The sequence below is a fragment of the Magallana gigas genome, chromosome 1 (assembly GCF_963853765.1).
Source record: "Magallana gigas chromosome 1, xbMagGiga1.1, whole genome shotgun sequence".
NCBI lineage: Eukaryota > Metazoa > Mollusca > Bivalvia > Ostreida > Ostreidae > Magallana > Magallana gigas.
In genome coordinates this window covers 14,314,954-14,330,396 of record NC_088853.1, presented here as the reverse complement: position 1 = coordinate 14,330,396, position 15,443 = coordinate 14,314,954, and the positions used below count along the sequence as shown (strand labels likewise).

General features: G+C 32.7%; 2 protein-coding genes across 4 annotated transcripts; both read left to right on the top strand.

Moving 5' to 3' along the window:
• Window positions 1-1,617: 1,617 nt before the first annotated feature.
• LOC117685912 (uncharacterized) lies at window positions 1,618-12,791 on the top strand. Of its 3 annotated transcripts, none has more exons than XM_066083703.1 (6): window positions 1,618-1,892; window positions 2,172-2,552; window positions 2,777-3,103; window positions 3,518-3,983; window positions 4,279-4,335; window positions 12,116-12,791. In XM_066083703.1, the coding sequence occupies exons 3-6, from the start codon at window positions 3,040-3,042 to the stop codon at window positions 12,726-12,728; spliced, it is 1,200 nt and encodes a 399-aa protein (XP_065939775.1). In that variant the 5' UTR covers window positions 1,618-1,892; window positions 2,172-2,552; window positions 2,777-3,039; the 3' UTR covers window positions 12,729-12,791. The 3 variants fall into 3 exon arrangements, with proteins under 3 accessions (XP_065939775.1, XP_065939768.1, XP_065939769.1); XM_066083696.1 differs by having other exon boundaries at window positions 1,619-1,892; window positions 2,777-3,110; window positions 12,116-12,790; XM_066083697.1 differs by lacking the exon at window positions 12,116-12,791 and adding an exon at window positions 4,794-5,554 and having other exon boundaries at window positions 1,627-1,892; window positions 2,777-3,110.
• On the top strand, window positions 8,658-11,647 carry LOC105337878 (carcinoembryonic antigen-related cell adhesion molecule 6-like). The gene is made up of 5 exons (XM_066077802.1): window positions 8,658-8,866; window positions 9,465-9,845; window positions 10,074-10,403; window positions 10,807-11,299; window positions 11,587-11,647. Exons 1-5 carry the CDS (start codon window positions 8,809-8,811, stop codon window positions 11,645-11,647), a joined length of 1,323 nt encoding a protein of 440 aa, XP_065933874.1. The 5' UTR covers window positions 8,658-8,808.
• Window positions 12,792-15,443: the final 2,652 nt, after the last annotated feature.

Genomic DNA, 15,443 nt, shown 5'->3' with positions numbered 1-15,443 from the left:
CATGTTTCATAGGTAAAACGTACAAGTTTTGTCTTCGGAAATTACCAAATAGAGCTACGTGATTCGGATTTTTGTACTGATTATTTCATTGTTTATCAAATTAATTTATTTGTTAATTACCGGTAATACAATTCAATACTTTATTCAGTATCTCAAAGATCAATTTACTGGTGTTAATTTTTTTGTTTTTTTTGTTTTTTTTTTTGTTTTTTTTTTTTGGGGGGGGGGGGGGGGTCTATCCGATTATTTAATTAGACATACGTAGAAATAGTCGTGTTTCTTGATTGAAGCAATATTAAAACTTATCTGGTTTCTTATCTGGTTTCTATTTTACTTTCTTTTAATTTAGATTATCTAAAATTGAAACATTTTAAAGTTTATATTTAAGTTAAGGGGCTATATAAATCGAAAAGTGACAGTCTATCATGATTAGACCAACTTTTTCAAAACAAAATGGCGGCCAATATGGTGGCATCCATGGTTGGAAGAAATTGTTTTAGCCGATATGAACCCTGATTCAAGTCGCATTTTTCACTGATTTTTTTTTTATATATACGTGAAACCATTAAGCCTTGCTGAGTGAGGCTTCGCTCGCCTCTCGCTGCGCTTAATATAATTCCAAAGTCCGTCAACATTTGTCTTAATTATAAAATTTAAGTGGACAATATAGACCTTGAAAAACAATTTGTTTTATTATTCAGGTATGAATGTGCCTGGACAAAACAATATTTAATTAATTTTAGATATAAAGGATATTTTAAGTGACATTGCTACTGATATGTTGATGATATTTTTTTTCAACAAACGACCGTATAAATGACATTGAACCACGCGAGTTTCTTACTTGCCATGATTCCTATATAAATTGACACATACATTCTTTAAATTAATGCAGTTTTAAAAAAACAGTCTTTATGTTGGATTTGATATCACTGCATTACTCTTAAAACATGTTTCTATTTCGATGATAAAAACTGTCTGCAATTTGATTTAATAACTTAAAAAATTAACAATGGCTTATGGTTCGTGACAATTTTGATATTCCTTATTTTTTTCATCATTCCTCAAAATAGCCCTTTTTGTAAAACCATTTGACCATTAATTTGAATTGTTAGTTATATAAAAAATATCATACAAAAAAGTACATTGTCTTTTTGTATAAATAATTGTCCCAAAAGTGAGATGTTGCTTTCAAACTAAGATAAAATTCAATTTCTTAAATCTTTAACAAGCGTTTCGAACCAAAAAAATAATAGCGTCAACAGCTGTCGCCCACAACGCAACGAAATTAATAAATTTGTTTAAACGTGTACTTAAAGTTTTTGTCTAAAATGTATATTGATTTATGAATATATGTTGCTTTATCGCGTATATTTTCTGTAGCAATTCTGCATCGACATCCTCGTGTGACGCATAGAAGCTCTTCTCACTATTATCTGCTCTTCTTGGACATATACTTCTGTCAGTATGTATCCAAGCAGCTGTGCACTTTTATTTGAAGTCTAATAAAGCATATTTTCATGGTATACATCCTTTAAATAAGGAAACAACTATAGAATTTAAATATTTATGAATTTATTAAAATTACACATATAGAAAAGGAAGTTAATGCAAGCATAATTTATTCCTTTTATCTCATTTTTCATTTTTCTATATTAACTGAAAGTTTATACAACTAATTCTCAATTTGTTTACTACGTACTTACAGAATAACGTTCTTGAGGATTGTAACAAGGAAGGTTTTTTTGGATCTGGGACGTATTTTTGTGGATTTTTACGCAAATGATCGTAATTCATTTTCAATTTGATTGATTGTGTTTGTAGCTTTTCAAACATGGACATTAGTTCGAACAGCATGCAACTTTTGCTGACAGGTATTCTGTTCATAAGTTGTAAGTATTTTGTCAATTATTATCACTTTTTTATGAGTTCTAGATATATTCTAAAAAAAAAAAAATTGTGTAAATATTATGTATACTCTTATTGGTATGTTTTTAATAATATAATCTACGTTTTTCTTCATAACTCTAAAATTTCTATTATAATTAAAACGAAAATACCACTCCCTTTACAAATCATCATTTTTTCCTGTTACATGCAATATCGACAATGCTTTTACGATATAATGATAAATATCTTTATTGTATGAACAATTTTCTAATTTTCATTAGGTATCTCTTCATTAATCTTGAAGACTGAGGACGTAATCTTTGATGAGGGTGATACTATTATCCTTAACTGTACGTATGATAAAGATATACATGAAGAGATCTTTAACAGAGGTATCAGATGGCAGAAACAGATAGACGATTACTTTAAAGATATAGCGCTGTTTTCGCCTCCTAACGGTCCAGGGCCTTTTATTATTAGGGACATGGGGTCTCTTTACATCAACAGGACAGAGCTCATAGCACCAAGTATTTCACTTTCTGCTGTGTTGATAGTAAAATACCCTATCTGTAATGATCAAGGACTTTACCGATGCTGGATAGAATACTATTCCAGGAGTTCAGTAAACGTGCAAACCAGTAGCTCTGTTGTAAAATTTAAATGTAATTTCTTCTTTTCGATCATTCCTAAACAATTCTAATAATTCATGTTTTACGATTTAAAGTCTTACAAAATAAAAAAGATGTTTATTGTCATTTTAGTTTACAATAGTAAGTCTTTTAAAAGCAAATATTCATTTTTTTTACAATTAAATATTGTTATCAAAGTTTTTTGTCGTTATTAAAAAGAGTGTGCTTTTCAGTGCATATACTCTTGATTGTTTTAGCCAATCCAAAAGAACCTGAGAAGTTTCAGTTGTTTCCAAACGAACTAGACGAGAATCAGTCCATTAGTATTTTATGTAGTGCTGATGTCGGAAGTCCGTTGGGAAATATTAAGATCTGGAAAATATCTCAATACACAAATACACCTGAGTGTATTGATACACGAATCCAAAGCTACAGCAAATAAACCAGAAAATTGTACCGAATTTACAGATGATAACTTTACTTACTCTGTAACGAGATACGACAACGGAGCTCTATTCCGATGTTCATCGCAAAACAACTTGACCCAAGGCTTAGGGCCTTCCAGGGATTCCTTAAAGATTTCTGTGATTTGTCTGTATATTTACATTTTTTCCATTATATATTCATTAAGTTATTGTTTACTGTTGATATTCGGTAAGTTTTGTTTAAAAATGAACGGAAAATCAATTTTTTCAGTACAAAATACACAATATAAGATTATTTAGCTGAAGCTGGATTAATATCATATATTTGCAAGAATTGCCTACGTTTTAACGATCTTAATCATCTGTTAAACTACTAGTGTGAACTGTTAATGAGAGGAACTGATGAATGAAAGCTGATTAAAAACCAACAACAATATTATTAATCATAATATCAGCGAGAGGGAATTGTAATTTTTAATCTTTTTATCAGTTATAAAATTCAAGGAAATAATTTCATATATTTTTTTTTACAAATAAGTTGAAAACGGTTGATAACTTATTTTTCAATTACAGATGGGCCTGATAAGCCTGTAATCACGTTGACTCCTCTCAAGTCTTTCTATTTTGTTGGAGATCACCTCACAATCCAGTGTATTACTGATAGTAACCCCCCACCTGTTTTCACCTGGAAATTTCACCCCCACAACAAATCTTTAGAAACCGTGATCAAAACCTCTTCTGATGTTTCAAAACTAGTGTTCTATACACTTCAAACTACCGATTCTGGGACTTACAGTTGCACGGCAACCAATGCAGCTAGACTAAATTCTGAGAATGTGACCTCTTCTGTTTCAATATATGTAAGTCATTCTGAGATGAGCAACCAGGGCTGCAATCAGTGTGGATATCTGACAGTTTGTCAGCAATATGATGGAAAGACTGTGTGTGTCACCAACAAATGGGTTCCTATTGCAATAGTGTTTATCCTCATCAGTGTTTCATTTGCAGCTGCTTCGATCGTTTTGATCAAGAATAAAAGGTAAAAACCAAAGTACAAATCACAAAGGTACAAATACCCATTTATTCACCTAGCTGAATTCGAAACTTATAAAAACTAACCTTTTTAAAGCTAACAGGATGTGTATAAGGCAATTCATAAATAAACAACAATAAAATGATCTTTGATCTGCTATCTAGAATAATCAAAACAAGTTCCGTCCCGAAGGGAAGTACTTTTTCAGCAACATTATTTATTAAATGTGTTATTTGAATGTTATATAAGATGGATAGAAAAAAATTGTTTCATTCTACAATCAAACGTTTCCTTTCTCTAGTGCCTCAGAAGACGACGGGGGGTACCAGGCACACGCGGAAATTGTCAACACGCACGTGTGAGTCTAAGCATATCGATTTATAAATGATTGTAAAATATTGCGACTGGGATTTTACCCGCTTAGAATTGACACAACAACTGTGTAATTATTAGTGGTTAAGATATGGTATGTAATTCAGTTATGAATAATACCGATAAAACATACGGGTTACATGTAGGCACTTTGATATTTTCACCCACCGCCCTACGCTTACAAGAAGGAAACACTGAACTTCAGTTCTAGAAATGAGCAATCATCTCCATACTTAAGCATTTTCCTGCTGCGAAATGTTTCTATTTCTCGAAATGTAACCTATAGTGTTTGTTCTCGCACAAAAACCATAAGCCTCAAATTATTTCTCTTCATAAGTGCCCATATATATAACTTATAATGATGTAACTTTGAGGTAGTTTTTTTTAAAAAAATCAGAAAAGAAATAGATAACCTACAGTTAGTTTATTTATATTTCATTTCAGATATTCAGCATTAAAATCTAACCAACCGGAAACGGGGGTATATACAACGTTACAATCTAACCAATCGGAAACTGGGGTATATACATCGTTACAATCTCAGCGACCAGAAACTAGGGTATATACATCGTTACAATCTCACCAACCAGAAACTGGAGTATATTCGTCGTTACAATCTCACAAACCAGAAACTGGGGTATATACATCGTTACAATCTCACCAACCGGAAACTGGGGTATATACATCGATACAATCTCACCAACCGGAAACTGGGGTATACACATCGTTACAATCTCGCCAGCCAGAAACTGGGGTATATACATCGTTACAATCTCACCAACCGGAAACTGGGGTGAATACATCGTTACAATCTCAGCGACCAGAAACTGGTGAAAATGCATCGCTACCACCTTACAAACCGGAAACTGGGGTATATACAGCGGTACAATCTCAGCGACCAGAATCTGATGAATATACATCGTTGGAGTCTCAGCGACCAGAAACTGGGGAACATGCATTGTTACAATCTCACAAATCGGAAACTGGTGAATATACATCAATTGACAACGTATCGTGATTTTTAACTAGGTTTGAGAGGACAGGTAGTGCATTTTATGCAAATGTAACTATATTGTATTATTTGGTAATTGTTTTATCAATGTCATTAAAGCACAATGACAGATCCATACCAATGCAATTTGTAAATAAAAAATCATTTTTTTTCTGTGTCTTTTTTTAATTAACCGTTGTTTTATTTTCACGAAATTTATGTGTTCCAAATTAAATTAACATTGTTTATCTTTTACATTTTTTGTCATGTCATTTTTCTACAATACACACGGAGAAAGGTATTAAAATTACATCAAAATGTATCAAAAGTACATCAATTACACGAAACGGTTCCAGTTTTCTACAACAATGTAGATAATTCCAAAATACCCCAGTCAATTTTCGACGGGGTAGGGGCACTTTTTATCGTTAAACCACAAACAAAGGTTTCAAGTCATTTAATTCAATTCTCTATTTTTCCTTAGAACGAGAATATCGTATAATCTGTTTTTATTGTCTACCATCAGCGCTATCGATAAAGAAACGTGAATTTTATCTGATGAGGTAGTACAGGTATGAACAAAGTGATATTCAATCTCTTAAGATTTTCCACACCATGTGCACGTTTATGTGTATTTTGCACTGTATCAACTTTCCTGTCAACATAATCAGTAATTACATTAAACATACATTGTTTGTCCTTTCTTTGTTCATAGCATGTTTTTGGACTTGGTTCAATGTGATAGATTTAAAACGTTTTCCTTTAAGGTTAAAGAGTTTCATCATTTTGCTGTCTCCACATTGCCAACGGTTTTTTTATCATATACAACACACATATTACTTATATATTACTAGTAATGCATTGTACAAAAGAAAGCTAAAACACGATTGAACAAATAAATTTACAGTGCTGCACATATAAATTAGTCATGGCGTCGTTGATAATCAGATTGAAAATCTATGCAATGTATAACTACAAAAACATTTCACTAATAATGTCCTCATATTAAAGTCTAGTATTTGCCCATGGAATTAATTAGTCATGTATTGAGTCATTAAAATAGTTTGTTAATTATGAGAGCTTAGAACAACATCACAAACTCCACCTGTTTCAAATGGTGTTTAAACTAACACAGTAACAGAAAATCAAAGTACCAAACGGTTAATATATAAAACTCTTTCGTTTTGGCTTTTCAAATGGCATTCACACGTGGGTATATATGTTTATATTAATGGCTTTATTGTACTCCATATGCATTCTGAAGCATGCAATATAATTTATTTGGATAATTAAACACCCCGCGACACATTCAAAACACAAATAAACTATTGAAATATTATCATAGTTTTTTATTCCTGTCCATTGTCACGAGACACTTTGATCTAATCAATTTGCAATATTCATTGAAATTTTAATTAATGGAATTTCGTTTCGTTGAGACGAAAATTGAAAGACAATGTTTCTGAAAATAAAGAAAGATTGTTTATATTTTTTCGGGGTTTTATTGTTATCATTTTTTTCTTTCCTAGGTAAACAGTTTATTCTACGGAACACCAATCTCCATGGTTTTGGTTATAGATTTGATACATGAATTGAAATGAGAAAAATCTGACAACAAAATTGAATGATAAAATCGTTGTTTATATTCACTTTTTCCTCATCAGAACTTTATATTTTAAAATTAAATTACTAAATTAATAATAAAATGTGCCCTTACATACAACCCATCATTGATCGTGAAGAAAACATCCGTTTTATACCACCCATGTTATATATTTTATTTAAACAACCGCTTTATTTCATATTTATGAATTTGAGTTAGCTTGTATACATTTTACTCTGTAATTTTGTTAAAGGATCAAACATGATTAGATGAAAGGCCCCGAGAAATGAACATCATCACTTAACTGAAATTCTTAATTTCCTTGGTACTGATAAATATGTCAATTTTTTTTTCATAATTTTCCTTTTGATCGAAATCGGCACAGTTTTGGAGTGCTTGTGTGACATTGGAAACTTAACAGTTGCCGCCGTTTTGGCATTGTAAACATAAAAAGCTTGCTTTTAGTCATATATTTCTTTCAGAAAACATAGAGCAATTGCTTAAACAAAAACAATTTTAATCAACGATGTTTTTATCCAAAACTTATGTAAAAATGACATTATTTTCCTTGTTCAAAGTCTTGTTTTATATTTTACCTTTGAAAAGGATCAAAAGGATTTCCAACAGTTTTTGACTGATTCTGATTAAATTTCAAAAAACTGTTACTTCTGACGCCATATACTGCCAAAAAGTGTGAATAAATAGGTGATAAATATATATTATATAAACTTTTCTAAAAATTTACATAAGGGAAAATGTACCTGAAATACTTTTAAAAAGAGCCAATAACAGGGCCATATTTGACTCATGTCATATATATTGTATAACTCTTCCGTTAAAAGTTAAAAGTAAATTCTTTTTAATTTTATGTGGCATTATGTATTGATTCTACTACTGTTATTGCCGAGATCAAAAAGATGCCTTGGACTTTATTCTCCAATATATCACGAACGTCATCAGTAAATTATCAGATCAGAAATACCTATTTGTCTCGCACTGATCATGGAAGTACAACTTCAAACCGTAAAAAGTTTTAAATCTATGTCAATTTCACGTGTTAGTTCACGTCAAAAAAAAAATTCTGTGTCTTTTTTATCAATAAATGTCCAAAAGTGAGATGTTGGTTTCAAACTTATATAAAATACAATTTTCAATCTTTAACAAGCGTATGTACAGAATTACTGAATATTGCATTTTTTAGTCAATTGAATGTAATATTTCTATGATTTCAGCAAAAAGATTAAAAATAGCACAGTTCTCTAAGTTTTTCGAACAAAAAAGCATTTACAGCTGTCGTCCTCAACGCAACGAAATTAAAGAATCTGTTAAAACATGTACTTAAAGTTTATGTTTATTTGTATATTAATTTAGTAAAAAATGTTGCTTCAATGATCATATTTACTGTAGCAAATGTGCATCGACTTCATCGTGTGACGCATAGAAGCTTTCTGTTCTTCTTGGATATTTACTTCTGCCAGTCTATTAGCTGTGCTCTCTTATTTGAAGTTTGATAAAAAAAAATTGTTGTAATTCTTCTGCAAAAGATCGTTTTCAAGTCATACATCCTTGAAATAAGGAAACAAGTAAGTAATAAAATGAATATGCATTCATCAAAATAACACATCAAAAAGAGGAAGTAAATGCGAGCATAATTTATTCCTTTTAACTCATATTTCAGTTTTTAATAATAACTTAAAGTTTATACAACCAATTCTCTATTTGTTTATTACGTACTTCAAAATAATGTTCTTAAGAGTTGTAACAAGGAAAGTTTTTTTTTCTTTGAGACTTTTTTGTGGATTTTATGCGAATGATTGTAATCAAAATCATATTTGATTTAATGTTTGTGTTCGTAATTTTTAAACATGCAGATAAGTTTGAACAGCATTGGATCGTTACTGACAGGATTTGTTTTCATAACTAGTAAGTTTTTAGTCAATTTCCACCTTTTTTAAAGAACAACCTGTTTTTAAATGTTTTCTGTGTATACATTTACATATTCCAGTGTCTTTGTCTTTGATAACACTACGAATCGATTTTGAACCTTACAATCCAACAAATTCAAATGAGGTATTTTTGGGGCACTTTGCGTCGTATTATAACGCCCTGGGAGCTTCATTGGATTTGAACACGTCCTGACCGAAAGTATCATCTCATAATACTCAAGTAATGAGTCGTTATTCCTAAACTAAATTCAGAGTTTAATCTTCCTGCTGGCTGGAGAGTTAAAGCGAGAGCGCCAGCGATAAGCAAATCTCATTTTTCATGAATGTATTATAAAATATTGAACCTATTATGCATACACTTTTGGGTATGTTTTAAACAGCTTTAGATTTGATAAAGCCATTTAATTTACCTTTTTCTTTAATGTTTGACTCTAAATTTTTAATGTCATAAATAAGAAAAGATCACTCACTGTACAAATCAATATTTTGTTTTTGAATTAACATATTTCTGATACCGAAATGCTTTTCCTATAAAATGAAAACTATTTTATTCTTGCATTTCTGGTTTTCATTAGGTATCTCATCACTTACTCTGATGACTAAGAACGTAATTTTTGAGGATGGCGATAGCATTATTCTTAACTGTACCTATTATAAAAGTGACACTGAAGACATCTCTAACAGATACATCCAATGGCAGAAACTGATAGGCGATGTATTTAAAAAAATAGCACTGTTTTCGCCTCCTGGTGGTCCATGGCCTTACATTCCCTATGAAATGCTGCCTTTTTATAACAACAGGACAGAGCTTATAGGACCAAACATCTCGCTTTCTGCTGTAATGATTATAAAGGACCCTATGTGTAGTGACCAAGGAGTTTACCGATGCTGGATAGAATACTATTCCGGAATTTCAGTAAAAGAACAAACCAGTGACTCTGTTGTAAAATTCAAATGTAACACCTTCTTTTTTATCAATACGAAACAGTTCTAATAATTCATTTCCGTACAGGTTAAACTCTTAAAAAAATATAAAAAATATTCAATGTCATTTAATTTCCAATAAAATTCTTTGAAAATAAAAACAATATAGATTTGTTCCATCATTAAATATTGTTATCAATTTTTTTTCAATATAAGATAAAGAACATACTCATTAGTGCATATACTCTTGATTGTTTTAGCTAGTCCAAAAGAACCTGAGAAGTTTCAGTTGTTTCCAAACAAACTAGACGAGAATCAGTCCATTAGTATATTATGTAGTGCTAATGTTGGAAGTCCGTCGGGGAATATTAAGATCTGGAAAATATCTCAAAACACAGATACACGTGTATTGATACACGAATCCAAAGCTACAGCAAATAAACCAGGAAATTGTACCGAATTTATAGATGATAACTTTACTTACTCTGTAACGAGAGACGACACCGGAGCTCTCTTCCGATGTTCATCGCAAAACAACTTGACCCAAGGCCCAGGACCTTACAGGGATTCCTTAAAGATTTCTGTGATTTGTCTGTATATTTACATTTTTTCCATTATATATTCAATAACTTATTTTTTTACTGTTGATATTCTGTAAGTTTTGTTTAAAAATAAACGGAAATTCAATTTTTAAGTAAAAGACACACAAAATAAGATTATTGACCTGAAGCTGGATAAATATCATATATTTGCAAGAATTGCCTACGTTTTAACGATCTAAATCATCTGTTAAACTACTAGTATGAACTGGTAATGAGAGGAACTGATGAATGAAAGCTGATTAAAAAAACAACAAAAATAATTTAAATCATCATTTCAACGAGAGGGAATTGTAATTTTTAATCTTTTTATCAGTTATAAAATTCAGGGAAATAATTTCAATTTTTTTTTATATGAGTTTATAACGGTTGATAACTTATTTTTCAATTACAGATGGGCCTGATAAGCCTGTAATCACTTTGACTCCTCTCAAGTCTTTCTATTTTGTTGGAGATTACCTCACAATCCAGTGTATTACTGATAGTAACCCCCCACCCGTTTTCGCCTGGAAATTTCAGCCTCACAACAAATTTGTAGAAACCGTGATCAAAAACTCTTCTGATGTTTCAAAGCTAGTGTTCGATACACTTCAAATTACCGATTCTGGGACTTACAGTTGCATGGCAACCAATGCAGCTAGACTAAATTCTGCGAATGTGACCTCTTCTGTTTCCTTATTTGTAAGGCATTCTGAGATTAGCTACCAGGGCTGCAATCAGTGTGGATATCTCAAAGTATGTCAGCAATATGATGGAAAGACTGTGTGTGTCACCAACAAATGGGTTCCTATTGCCATAGTGTTTATTCTCATAAGTGTTTCATTTGCAGCTGCTTCGATCGTTTTGATCAAGAATAAAAGGGTAAAACCAAAGTGCAAAACACTAAGGTACAAACACCCATTTACTTACCCAGTTGAATTGGAAACTTATAAAAACGTATCATTTTAAAGCATACAGGATGTATATTAGGCAATTCATAACTCAACAACAATAGAGTGCTCTTTGATCTGCTATCTAGTATAGTAAAAACAAGTTCCGTCCCTAAATGAAGTACTTTAACATTATTCATCAAAAGTGTTCTTTTGAGTGTGTGGGTTGTTTTTTTAGTGTAATATAAGACAAATAGAAAGAAACTGTTTCATTCTACAATCAAACATTTCCCTTCTTTCTCTAGTGCCTCACAAGACAACGGGGGGTACCAGGCACACCCGGAAATTGTCAACACGCACGTGTAAGTCTAAGCATATCGATTTATAAATGATTATTAAATATTGCGACTGGGATTTTACCCGCTTGGAACTTCACACCACAACTGTGTAATTATTAGTGGTTTAGATATAGTGTGTAAATCAGTTCTGAATTATTTGTAAAATAAAATACCGATAAAACATACGGGTTACATGTAAGCACTTTGATATTTTCACCCAACGCCCTATGCTTACAACAAGGAAACACTGAACTTCAGTTCTAGAAATGAGCAATAATCTCCATACTTAAGCATTTTTCTGCTGCGAAATATTATTATTTCTCGAAATGTAACCTACAGTGTTTGTTCTCACACAAAAACCATAAGCCTTAAATTATTTTTCTTAATAAGTGTCCATATATCTAACCTATTATGATGTAAGTTTGATGTAGTTTTTAAAAAAAAATCGGAAAAGAAATATATAACCTATAGTTAGTTTATTTATATTTCATATCAGATATTCAGCATTACAATCTCACCAACCGGAACCTGGGGTATATACATCGTTACAATCTCACCAACCGGAAACTGGGGTATACACATCGTTACAATCTCACCAACCGGAAACTGGGATATATACATCGTTACAATCTCACCAACCGGAAACTGGGGTATACACATCGTTACAATCTCACCAACCGGAAACTGGGGTATATACATCGTTAGAGTCTCAGCGACAAGAAACTGGTGAAAATGCATCGTTACAATCTCACCAACCGGAAACTGGGGTATATACATCGTTACAATCTCAGCGACCAGAAACTGATGAATATACATCGTTAGAGTCTCAGCGACAAGAAACTGGTGAAAATGCATCGTTACAATCTCACCAACCGGAAACTGGGGTATATACATCGTTACAATCTCAGCGACCAGAAACTGATGAATATACATTGTTACAGTCTCACAAACCAGAAACTGGGGTATATACATCGTTACAATCTCGCCAACCGGAAACTGATGAATATACATCGTTACAATCTCAGCGACCAGAAACTGAGGAACATGCATCGTTACAATCTCACAAACCGGAAACTGGTGAATATACATCAATTGACAATGAATCGTGATTTTTAACTAGGTTTGAGAGGACAGGTAGTGCGTTTAATGCAAATGTAACTATAATGTATTATTTTGTAATTGTTTTATCAATGTCATTTAAGCATAATGACAGATCCATACCAATGCAATTTGTAAATAAAAAATCACTTTTTCTTTGTCTTTTTAGCTCACCTGAGCTGAAAGCTCAAGTGAGCTATTCTGATCACATTTTGTCTGTCGTCCGTCTGTCCGTCTGTCTGTCCGTCTGTCCGTCTGTCCGTCTGTCTGTAAACTGTTCACATTTTCAACATCTTCTCAAGAACCACTGGGCCAATTTCAACCAAACTTGGCACAAAGCATCCTTAGCCTAAGGGGATTCAAAATTGTGAAAATAAAGGATCACGCCCTTTTGCAAAGGGAGATAATTAGGAATTTATGAAAATTTTCGAGAAATTTTCAAAAATCTTCTTCTCATGAACCATAAGACCAGAGAAGCTGAAACTTGTGTGGATGCATCCTCAGGTAGTGTAGATACTAAATTGTGAAAATCATGATCCCCGGGTGTAGGGTGGGGCCACAATGGGGGGTCGAAGTTTTACATAGGAATATATAGAGTAAATCTTTAAAAATCTTCTTCTCAGAAACTAATTAGCCAGGAAAGCTGAAACTTGTGTGGAAGCATCCTCAGGTAGTGTAGATTCAAAGTTGTGAAAATCATGACCCCCGGGGGTAGGGTGGGGCCACAATGGGGGTCGAAGTTTTACATAGCATAGGAAAATATAGAGTAAATCTTTAAAAATCTTCTTCTCAGAAACTAATCAGCCAGGACAGCTGAAATTTGTGTGGAGGCATCCTCAGGTAGTGTAGATTCAAAGTTGTGAAAATCATGATCCCTGGGGGTAGGGTGAGGCCACATTGGGGGGGGGTGTTAAAGTTTTATATAGGAATATATAGTAAGAGTAAATCTTTAAGAATCTTCTTCTCAGAAACTAATCAGCAAGATGATTCTTTGTAATTGTTAAGACTTTGGCTCCAGGACAATTCTTTGGTCTCAAAAGAAGGTTCAGAGTTTGATGTAGCTAAATATCCCATATATAAACAATTGTAAAGGATCTTTTTGAGAACTGCAATACTCAACATGTGATATGACTATAAAATTGAAGCAGGCAGCTATTTTTCATTAGAATCTTTGTGTACTGTATTGAGTTATTGCCCTTGATTTATTGATTCTTGATTATTTTAATTAATGCATCCACTGTTATCCAATTATTGTGATGATTATTTTTATACAATAATTAATATTCAATGTATATATGTTGTTCTGCATAAGTATTTTTTGGGTTAGGACGGATTAGTTTGTTTATTTTTTATTTCCAACTTTTAGATACTATGAATTATTTTAGGCCGGCACATATATAGGGACAGTGTCTACTGAGTTACATTGAGTGACTGTTTGGGGTTAAACTTAAACAGGTTGGGATAGATTGAGTGTGAGGACATCCCTGCTCTATCTAATTTCGTGTTTTCTAACCTACGATACAGAGTATGCGGTCATCCCTGTCCTGTATCGCATTAATACAAGAGTGCGGTCATCCCTTCTTGTAATGGTGGTGGTTGCGGCGGAGCACTAGTGTGTGGTCATCCCTGCTGGTGTTCTGGCCTTTCTAGCGCAGTGTGCGGCAATCTCTGCTTGCGTTAACGTTTGTACCTGTTGAGTTGCGTAGGTTTGCGGTCATCCCTGTTTGCGTAACGTTGAGTCCCTGTATATGTGCAGGAGCGGTGATTAAAGTCTGCTCTTGTAAATTTTGGCAGCAATCAGGGCTATCCCAGTCTATCTCCGGTACGGGCCCGCGGGGATCACAGGCAGTGACCATCTTGCACGTTACAAAATCATCCTGTTAGAACATAAGAATATCCAGGGGGAAAATGGATTTTATTTATACAGGATCTGCATGTATTATTGTACATTGTCCAGATTGTTTGTATTATGACTCCATTAAGCTGACTTTATCATACCTATTGTTCCTCAGGTGAGCGATGTGGCCCATAAGCTTCTTGTTTATATTTACAGTTGTTTTATTTTCACGAAATGGTGTGTCCCAAATGTGAACCACCGACAATTTTTTCTTTTTAATTTAAAAGTTTTGAAATCACACAAATAAAAAAACATGTCGGAGTTAACCATTTACAAGAATTGCCAACAAGCAAAAAAATTTTTTTTTACAAAAATCTGTTACATTTTTTGTTTGTCTTGTCATTTTTCTACAATACACACGGAGAGAGGTATTAAAATTACATCAAAATGTATCAAAAGTACATCAATTACACGAAACGATTTCAGTTTTCTACAACAACGTAGATAATTCCAAAATACCCCAGTCAATTTTCTACGGGGGGAGGGGCACTTTTCATCGTTAAACCACACACAAATGTGCCTTAAGTCAATAAATTCAATTCTCTTTTTCTCTTTAGAACGAGAATATCGTATAATCTGCTTTTTTTGTCTATCATCAGCGCTATCGATAAAGAAAGGTGAAATTATCTGATGAGGTACTACATGTATGAACAAAGTAATATTCAATATCTTAAAATTGTCCACACCATGTGCACGTTTATGTGCATTTTGCACTGTATCAAATGTCCTGTCGACGTAATCAGTTAATATATTAAACATACATTGTTTGTCATTTCTTTGTTCATAGCTTTTTTTTTTTGACTTAGTTCAATGTGATAGATTTAAAAGG

Excerpts from the sequence above, each read along its gene's own strand:
- LOC117685912 (XM_066083696.1), top strand. The coding sequence starts at position 2,861 with ATGTCGGAAGTCCGTTGGGAAATATTAAGATCTGGAAAATATCTCAAT. Across the intron at positions 3,111-3,517 it reads CTTAAAGATTTCTGTGATTT|ATGGGCCTGATAAGCCTGTA; the intron begins GTCTGTATATTT and ends TTTCAATTACAG. Across the intron at positions 3,984-4,278 it reads GTTTTGATCAAGAATAAAAG|TGCCTCAGAAGACGACGGGG; the intron begins GTAAAAACCAAA and ends TCCTTTCTCTAG.
- LOC105337878 (XM_066077802.1), top strand. The coding sequence starts at position 8,809 with ATGCAGATAAGTTTGAACAGCATTGGATCGTTACTGACAGGATTTGTT. Across the intron at positions 10,404-10,806 it reads CTTAAAGATTTCTGTGATTT|ATGGGCCTGATAAGCCTGTA; the intron begins GTCTGTATATTT and ends TTTCAATTACAG. Across the intron at positions 11,300-11,586 it reads CCAAAGTGCAAAACACTAAG|TGCCTCACAAGACAACGGGG; the intron begins GTACAAACACCC and ends TTCTTTCTCTAG.